Genomic DNA, 10175 nt, shown 5'->3' with positions numbered 1-10175 from the left:
GCGCACGGGGTCTGGGGGGGGGGGCGGCTGCGGCGCGACGGATAGCGGCGGATCGGCGGGTAGCGGCGGCGATCGGGCACTGCACGCAGCTAGCAAAGTGCTAGCTGCGTGCAGCAAAAAAAAAATTATGCAAATCGGCCCAGCGGGGCCTGAGCGGTGCCTTCCGGCGGCTTACCCCGAGCTCAGCTCGGGCTTACCGCCAGGAAGGTTAAAATAATACATGCCTCCATAATTAAAACTCGCGTATTGTATTTGTCCATATGTCCCGGTTATTACACTGTTAAAATTATGTCCCTATCACAATGTATGGCGACAATATTTTATTTGGAAATAAAGGTGCATTTTTTCCATTTTGCATCTATCACTATTTACAAGTTTAAAATAAAAAAAATATAGAAATATTTCATCTTTACATTGATATTTAAAAAGTTTAGACCCTTAGGTAAATATTTACATTTTTTTTAATTTTTTTTATTGTAATGGTTTTTTTTTTATACTAAAAATTTTATTAGGGTACTTTTGGGAGGGTGGGAGGTAAACAATAGATTTATAATGTAAATGTGTGTTAATTTTTTTTTTTTCAGGTGTAGTATTACTTTTTGGCCACAAGATGGCGGCCATGAGTTTGTTTACATGACGTCACTCTAAGCGTAGCACGTGCTTAGAGTGATGCATCAGGAAGAAGACGGCCAGAAAAAGCTCAGCTTCCGAGAGAAGCTGTCGCTTTTTCAGCGGGGGAGAGGAATCAATGATCGGGCTCCGTAGCCCGATACATTGATTCCTTGGCTACCGAATCCGCGGCCGGGAGTGCGCGTGCACGCGCACGATCGGCCGCGGGGGCGCGCGGTAGCGCGCATGGTTCCTGGACGTAGAAACTGCGTCCAGGAACCAAAATAGGTTAAAGGGAAGGTTCAAGCAAAAAAAAAAAATGAGTTTCACTTACCTGGGGCTTCTACCAGCCCCATGCAGCCATCCTGTGCCCTCCTAGTCACTCACTGCTGCTCCAGTCCCCCGCTGGCAGCTTTCTGACCTCGGAGGTCAGGGCCGAATTGCGTACATTTTTACACATTCCCGCTAGTGCAGGAACATTAACGCATACATTTTTACGCGTTAGTGGTGCAACGCATAAATTTTTGTTCCTGCACTAGCTGGAATGCGTAAAAATGTATGCAATGTGGCCCTGACCTCCGAGGTCAGAAAGCTGCCAGCGGGGGACTGGAGCAGCAGTGAGTGACTACAAGGGCACAGGATGGCTACATGGGGCTGGTAGAAGCCCCAGGTAAGTAAAACTCATTTTTTTTTTTTGCTTGGACCTTCCCTTTAAAAGGCTTCCTCTAGCAGCTATGAATGCTAGATTTCCAACCAAATACCGCAGGCTTGACTGCCTGGTCCATAGACAGACAATCCAGATCTGGCAACGCAGCAACAATCGGTGCAGGAAACCGATTGCGATTGCGTTTTCTTTTCTCACGGCTGTTCCGTGACACCACGTGCCATGTGCAAAGTGCCACATACCAAGTGCAAAGTGCCACGTGCCAAGTGCAAAGTGCCACGTGCCAAGTGCCACGTGCCAAGTGCCACATGCCAAGTGCCACATGCCAAGCGCCACATGCCAAGTACCACGTGCCAAGTGCCACTGGTAAGTGCCACATCTGGCATGCTCCTGGCAGACGTTACACCTGCTGCTGCTGCATTGCCCTGCTCCTGCTGCCTTTGCTGCTCCCACCGCCAGGGTGCCACAGGCCACTGCTGCTGTGCTGATACCACCTATATTTAACCCAAGACACAATTGCTGCGTAATTTTTTGGAGGTGTTAAGCTGAAAACTGCCATGTCCCAGTTGTGTGGTTGGACTTTGGACACAATGTGGGCTGCACGACCGCTGTTTGGAACCTAGTCCTGATGTTAATTTGACAGCCATTTTTTTGGGGGGGGGGGGGGGGGTGTTAAGTTATCAATTAGTGTTTCCCTTTAAAAAATAATTATGCTACATGCCTCATTTACCCTAACAACCGTTTTTAAAGCAATTTAAAGGCCACTTCCGTTTTTTCCATCCAGATATCCGAGTGCGCCCGGATATCCCTGATACTGGGGTCGGATATCCGATTCTATTCGGATACCCAAAAGTTCGGATCCGGATATCCGATCCGAATCCGGATATCTGGGTATCCGGATCCGGATCAATTCGGATTTTGAAAAGGGGTATCCGAGCACCCCTGCCAGTGATACATTTCAGAAGGTAAATCAGGGAGAGGAAAGATTTTACAATCAGCAAACACGGACTACATAATCTATAAATGAATATTGTAAACAATAAGCAATTTTATTAATTACGTTATTTTCATGTCAGTTACTCTTTAAGGCAGGCAAAATGTGCACGATTCCACCGACTATTGAAGTCAATAGCCTCACTCGTGAAACGCTTGCCATGACCATTCGTCTACGTTTGCGATTTTCAGTGTGCTTTTAAATCACACAGCTTTCCACTTTTTCTGCTGCATGCGTTCACAATTACAGTTTATGCAGCCGCAAATTAAAAATCGCGGCAATCGCAAAAGCCGACGGAGAGCCGGGAATTGCAGGGAAAAACGGCCATGCAAGTGTGTTCCCTCCCTTTGTCGCTGACCCTCCTTTTCCTCCATAGCGACAAAAAAGAAAAGATGCATCGCTATCCGCCGTGCCTCGGAACTGCCACCCTAAATCATATACTGGTGCCTACCGCCACTTATTGAAGTGTGTATGTAGCTTTAAATAATTTAAAGTCAATCAATAAATTGTAACTCAATCAATGAATTGTTCAATGCAGTGCTTTAGAAAACGACAGTCAGGATTATATGGATGTAAAACGATAAGACCCCGTTCTTACTTGAGATCGCAAAACGCTAACGATTATTACTAGCATTTTGCACTGGTGATTTTTACGAGGTTAATATAGTATTTTTCACGGAACATTTTTGCGTTTTTTGAGCAATAGCGATTGAAATAAATTGCAATCGTGAACGCTCAAAAAATACGGAAAAATGCTGCATGTAGCGCGTTTGCGTTTCACACTAATTGTGAATTACCAGTGATCGCGGTGGTGAGATCACTGCCATATATTTAACAATGCACTAGTGCTTTAAAAAGCACTAAAGATCGCCGGTGATAAGCGGTAAACGCTCACCAATTGCCCAAGTGTGAATGGACCCCAACAGTGATAATATGATGAGTAAACTTTCAGGCTGCTTTCACAGTGGGATGTTACAGGCGCACGTTAGAGCAGCCTGTAACGCAGCCCACCGCACAGCAATGAAAAGTCAATGGGCTGTTTTAAAAAAAGTGCTGCATGCTGTGCGTTATACGCGGCTAAGCCGCGTTAGACTGTTTGCACATGCTCAGTGATGTTGGAGGAGGAGGTCTCCCCTTCTCCGGGGCCAGCCACATGGCTAATTAATATTCACTCCACTCAGTGACGTGCAGTGTTTACTTCCTGGAGCGGACGCTCTGTGCTGCGATTGGCCGGCGGGACCAGGTGATGCGGATCACGTGGTCTCTGAATTACATTGCACAAAAAGGGCGCACCAAGAGCTGCATAACGCAGCTCTAGGTAGCGTCCTCGTCCGCCACCACCAGGCGTTGCGTTAGGGGCACGTTATGCGACCTATAACGTCCATACCTCTCAACTTTTTGAGATGAGAAAGAGGGACACTTAAGCCACGCACTTGCCACACCCCTGATCACGGCCCTGTTACACCCCTAGTCACGCATGCCATAAAAATTTCATAAGAAAAATATGTTGTATTATAATTCAAACCATACTGGTCCTTGCTATCCGGGTTCATTTTCCTTCATATTAACATTTTAAAAGTAGTATAATATATCAATTTAAAGGATGGGAATAAAGTTTAGAGTCAATCAAACACATTTTTAGTAGAGAAATATATATATTTACATAGAAAGAGGAACTACATCCTGAAAGAAAGAGGGACAAATGAGGAGCAAAGAGGGACAGAGGGACAGGGCTCCCAAAGAGGGACTGTCCTTCCAAAAAAGGGAAAGTTGGGAGCTATGCAAGTACCGGTATATAAAGGCAAGCAGCTGCTGCTGACAACCATTAAAAATGAAAGATTATTTATTGTTTGCAGATTATTTGATATTATTGCATGCACATTATTTTAGATGATTGTATGCAAATTATTTTTATATACTGTATGCAGTTCACAGCCCTGCAGTGCTCACAGTCAGCATTAGTAGAGCAGATCAGCCCAAACACAGTCAGGACAGGTAGCAGGCTAGCAGCAGGTTAGCTTAGGCTGTAGGCACAGCGCCCCCTGCTGCTTCGCGGCGGGATACAGTAGGAGGAGCAAGCGTCGCCCTATGTTTGTGTAACGTCGCCTCCCGCTCCGGTTCCGGCTCCGCTGATCAGACATGGCAGCCGTAGCCAGGCTCTTGGTGACTTCTCGCTGCCTTGTGGCTCGGCTCCGGCCCGGCATCTCCGGCGTGCAGAGGGCGAGGAGCTGGCTGGAGCCCGGGGCTGCCCGCCTGTACAGGTAACACAGGAGGGGTGTGTGCTGCTTGTCACTGTGTGACCCTCATATAGGTCAACTTCTGCCTTCCCTGCAGCTGTCATCCTGCCAGCTGGTGCTGATAGTCGCTGCTGTGCTATAGGGGATACAGCCTGTGCAGGTATTTGTGGCTATGTTGTAGTGGGCAGCCTGTACTGATGGTCTCTGCTGTTCTATAGGGGGGCACACAGCTTGTGCAGGTATTTGTGGCTATGCTGTAGTGGGCAGACTGTACTGATGGTCACTGCTGTTCTATAGGGGGGCACACAGCTTGTGCAGGTATTTGTGGCTATGCTGTATAGTAGGCAGTTTGTGCTGATGGTCTTTGCTGTCCCACAGGGGACACAGCCTGTGCAGGTATTTGTGGCTATGCTGTGTAGTAGGTAGCTTGTGCTGATGGTCTCTGCTGTCTTATAGGGGATACAGCCTGTGCAAGTATTTGTGGCTATGCGGTATAGTGGGCAGCTTGTGCTGATGGTCCCTGCTGTTCTATATAGGGGCACACAGCTTGTGCAGGTATTTGTGGCTATGCTGTAGTGGGCAGCTGGTACTGATGGTCTCTGCTGTTCTATAGCGGGATACATAGTCTGTGCAGGTATTACTGTGGCTATGCTGTACAGTAGGCTGAGGCTGTGCTGGTTGTCACTGTGTTTTTACTGATGGACTCTGCTGTCCTATAGGGCACGCAGGCTGTGCAGGTATTTGTGGCTATGCTCTGTAGTGTCACCTTGTGCTGATGGTCTATCTATGCTGTTCTATAGGGTGACACACAGACTGTGCAGGTATTTGTGGTTATGCTGTATAGCAGGCTGTGCTGGTTGACACTATGCAGCTATTTGTGGCTATGCTGTATAGTAGGCATCTTGTACTAAAAAGGTGGCCGCACACTTAATTTTTTATTTTTTTTTTACAATTTTATTTTTTCATTTTGATTTGACCAAGTTGTTTGGAAGTTGAGTAAAAAAATGCTCGATTTGACGTGTGTGTTTGAGATTGCTGCTCTTTAGGGAAAAAAGTTTGTAAATGTTGAAAAAGTTTGGTGGTTACAAAATATCAATATCTCATGTAATCATCATTTGCTGTTTTTACCACTGAACACCAGTTTGCTACTTACAATGGCATTTACCACACTTTATTTTGCTACAAACCCTCAATGATTTCTGTTTATTAATTGCATAAATAAACCAAGTACAATAGTTACATATTATGACCATTCTACATTCTTTTTGTTGTTTGTGGAGGTTGCCATATTTGTTTCCTTTTAAACAATACCAGTTGCCCAACAGCCCTGCTGGTCTACTTGGCTACAGTAGTGTTTGAATAACACCAGAAGCAAGCATGAAGATAATCTTGTCAGATCTGACACTATTGTCAGAAACGCCTGATCTGCTGAATGCTTGTTCAGGGTCTATGGCTAAAAGTATAAGAGGCAGAGGATCAGCAGGATATCCAGGCAACTGGTATTGCTTAAAAGGAAATAAACATGGCGGCCTCCATGTGACTCTCACTTCGGCTTCACTTTAACCACTTAACGCCGGCCCATTGGCCGCGATGCGCAGCTGTACGGCGTGCTTCCCCTGCGTGGCACATTGCGATCATCTGTTACTGCAAAACTATTGTTTTAAAACGTCCATTTTGCATTATCTAGTTAAAGACTGATTCGATAACCAGGATTAAACAGCAGTGATGCTCAAATCCGGAACTGGATGAATCCAAATAATTGTTCGGATTTTATCCGGTTAAACTCAAATCACCTGTGCGGGGTGGGCGGCGGTGTTAATCTTACCTATCATGACGTCTTCTTTGTCCGTCCCTCGGCACTTCCCACGATGCGGTCCAAGCGGCGGTCACGTGACTAAAAACACTTCCTCCTTCCGGGTTGAAATCACGTGACACGTTTGGAACGCGCTGAAGGACGGATGAAGAAGACGTCATGATAGGTAAGATTAACACCGCCGCCCACCCCGCACAAGTGATATGAGTTTAACCGGATGAAATTCGAATAACTACTCGGATTCATCCGGATTTGAGCATCACTGTTGACCATAACTTTGCACATAGCTAATCAGATGGGGAAGGAAAGCTAATGATTAATTTCCAGAGAATTTGATTCAAGTGGTCCCGTAAATCGGTGTTTCCCAACATTATTGCGTCATGTACCCCTATTGTGAAAGACAGGTTTGCTGAGTGTCCCCCCTATTGTGACCGACATCTCAAATACTTCCCGATACACACACTTGTTAGGGGTCCTCAGTATTTGTGTATAAAGGCTTTTCAAACTCTCCTTCATGCTTTTAATTAACTAAAAATGCACATTCAGGCCTATTTATAGTTGGTTAATTATTTTTTTAAATCCAAATCTCACGGTTCTAAATTGACAATGACATTTTGAAGTGCCCCTGAAACCAGCCCAAGTACCCCCAGGGGTACGTGTACCACCTGTTGAGAACCTAGTATGTGCGGTAAATTAACCACTTCACCACTGAGGGGTTTTACCCCTTGAGCACCAGAGCAATTTTCACCTTTCAGCTCTCCTTCCATTTATTCGTCTATAACTTTATTATTATCGCAATGAAATGAACTAGATCTTGTTTTTCTCGCCACCAATTAGGCTTTCTTTAGGTGGGACATTATGCCAAGAATTATCTTATTCTAAATGTGTTTTAATGGGAAAATAGGAAAAAATGTGGGAAAAAATTATTTTTCAGTTTTCGGCCATTAGTTTTTAAATAATGCATGCTACTGTAATTAAAACCCATGAAATGTATTTGCCCATTTGTGCCAGTTATAAAACCGTTTAAATCCTGTCCCTATCACAATGTTTGGCGCCAATATTTTATTTGGAAATAAAGGTGCATTTTTTTTCAGTTTTGCATCCATCCCTAATTACAAGCCCGTAGTTTATAAAGTAAGGCTAATTTCACACCAGGACGTTGCGTTAGAGGGGGCGTTAAGGTCGCATAACGTCCCCCTAACTCAACGCCTGGTGGTGCTGGATCTGGACGCCAGAGTGAGCAGCGTTGTGCAGCTCACTCTGGCGTCAGTGATGCCGTGATGCGCACTCTTGTGCGCATGCGGCATCATGTGGTCCCGCCGGCCAATCGCCGCACAGAGCGGCTGCTCCAGGAAGTAAACACTGCACGTCATAACGTGCAGTGCATATTAATTAGTCATGTGCCTGGCCGCTCTCCGCTCCTCCCCAACATTACTGAGCATGTGCAAGCAGTCTAACGCGGCTCAGCCGCGTCCAAAGTACTGCATGCAGTACGTTGTCTTGTGACGCAGCGTTACAATGTAACGCAACGTCCGCACTGTGAACAGCCCCATTGATTTTTCATTACGGTGCGGTGGGCTGCGTTACAGGCTGCTCTAACGTGCGCCTGTAACGTCCCACTGTGAAAGCAGCCTTAGGCCTGGTGCACACCAAAACCCGCTAGCAGATCCGCAAAATGATAGCAGATTTTGAAACGCTTTTTCTTATTTTTCTGTAGTGTTTCAGCTAGCGTTTTGCGGTTTTGTGTAGCGGTTTTGGTGTAGTAGATTTCATATATTGTTACAGTAAAGCTGTTACTGAACAGCTTCTGTAACAAAAACGCCGGCAAAACCGCTCTGAACAGGCGTTTTTCAGAGCGGTTTGCGGTTTTCCTATACTTAACATTGAGGCAGAAACACATACGCAATCCAAAAAATGCCTCACCCCGGAAGTATGCGTTTCTGCAAAACGCCTCCCTCTCTGGTGTGAACCACCCCATTGAGATACATTGACCAAGCGTATCCGCAGCCGCAAGCGGCTGCAGAAACGCTGCAAAAAAGCCGCTCGGTGTGCACCAGCCCTAACAGTGTTATACCCTCTTGACATAAATATTTAAAAAGTTCAGTCCCTAAGGTAACTATTCATGTTTTTTTTTTTTTTATTATTGTATTGTTTTTTTGAATTACAAAAAAAAAAATTGGGGAGTGTGGGAGGTAATGAGTTAATTTATTGTGTAAAACTAATGTATTTGTATATGTAAAATGCTTTAGGGTGTAGTTTGTTGTCATGTGACAGTGAGGTTGTTGTCATGCGACCTGTAAGCGCCTGGAAGGACGCTTACAGGAAGCAGTATAAGGCTGGGAAAATCACAATGTTCGCGTTGTTTCTCATAGAAGCAGCAGATCATTGCGGGGGCTTAGATCAACGAACGGGAATGGATTTTCCCGTTCATTGATCGGCGGGCGGTGGCGTGCACGAGCGGCGGGAGCACGCGCACGAGTGGCGGGAGCGCGGACAGCGGTGGTAGCGCGGGAGGTACGGATTTCTCCGTCCCTTGGTTTTTTAACCTCCTTGGCGGTAATCCCGAGCTGAGCTCGGGGTATGCCGCCGGAGGTCGCCGCTCAGGCCCTGCTGGGCCGATTTAAGTTCTGAAAAAAGCAGCACACGCAGCCGGCACTTTGCCAGCCGCGTGTGCTGCCCGATCGCCGCCGCTCCGCGGCGATCCGCCGCGTGCAGCGGCGAAAGAGGGTCCCCCCAGCCGCCCGAGCCCAGCGCAGCCGGAACAAACAGTTCCGGCCGGCGCTAGGGGCTGGATCGGGCGGCTCTGACGTCAGGACGTCGACTGACGTCCATGACGTCACTCCGCTCGTCGCCATGGCGACGAGGAAAGCGAAACAAGATAGGCCGCTCATTGCGGCCTATCTTGTTACTTTCGATTGCCGGAGGCGATCGAAAGTACGCTTCCGGAGCGCCCTCTAGTGGGCTTTCATGCAGCCAACTTTCAGTTGGCTGCATGAAATATTTTTTTTTTTATTTAAAAAAAACCCTCCCGCAGCCTCCCTGGCAAAATAATTAAACCGCCAGGGAGGTTAAGGGTGGAAAAAGGGACGGAGAAATCCGTACCGCGGGGGGTAAAATGGTTAAACAAATGATCAGCTCTCTGCAATAGTTCCATTTCACACCCAACCAATCCAGATTTCTGTAGAGCAGCAAGGTGAAAAACCTTTACAGGCTTGAGCCAATTAGCTTTAAAGGGGAACTGAAGTAAAAGGTATACGGAGGCTGCCATATTTATTTCCTTTTAAACAATACCAGTTGCCCGGCTGTCCTGCTGATCCTCTGCCTCTAATACTATTTGCCATAGCCCCTGAACAAGCATACAGCAGATCAGGTGTTTCAGACTTTAAAGTCAGATCTGACAAGACTAGCTGCATGTTTGTTTCTGGTGTTATTCAGATACTACTGCAGAGAAATAGACCAGCAGGGCTGCCAGGCAACTGGTATTGATTAAAAGGAAATAAATATGGCAGCCTCTGTATACCTCTTACTTCAGTTCCCCTTTAAAAGGAAAAAATCCTTCAAGACTCAAGATGGAATTCAGGTAAATCCCTGGATAAACTATGCTGGGAATTAGCTAGTCATTCTTGCCATGGATGTCCTTGAAACGCAAAGAAAGCATCCGAGAACTCTTTATAGTGTACCTGAGATGAATGCAAAGAAGTGTAGGTGATAAGTCCTTTATGAGAAGTTTTGTGAATAGAGCCCATTGTGCAGATCTGACAAGATTAGCTGCACGCTTGTTTCTGGTGTGATTCAGACACTACTGCAGCCAAATAGATCCCGAACACTGCCAGGCAACTGGTATTGTTTAAAAGGAAA

At 46.2% G+C, this 10175-nt stretch overlaps 1 protein-coding gene across 1 annotated transcript in view; it reads left to right on the top strand.

Moving 5' to 3' along the window:
• Positions 1-4343: 4343 nt before the first annotated feature.
• FDX1 (ferredoxin 1) overlaps positions 4344-10175 on the top strand; it is a 49689-nt gene continuing 43857 nt past the window's right edge. Inside the window, exon 1 of the mRNA XM_068264977.1 lies at positions 4344-4528. Within this exon, the coding sequence (XP_068121078.1) occupies positions 4407-4528 (122 nt within the window). The 5' untranslated portion in view covers positions 4344-4406. The remainder of the gene's footprint in view (positions 4529-10175) is intronic.

Source organism: Hyperolius riggenbachi, chromosome 2 (assembly GCF_040937935.1).
Source record: "Hyperolius riggenbachi isolate aHypRig1 chromosome 2, aHypRig1.pri, whole genome shotgun sequence".
Lineage (NCBI taxonomy): Eukaryota > Metazoa > Chordata > Amphibia > Anura > Hyperoliidae > Hyperolius > Hyperolius riggenbachi.
This window is presented reverse-complemented; position numbering and strand designations above follow the sequence as displayed.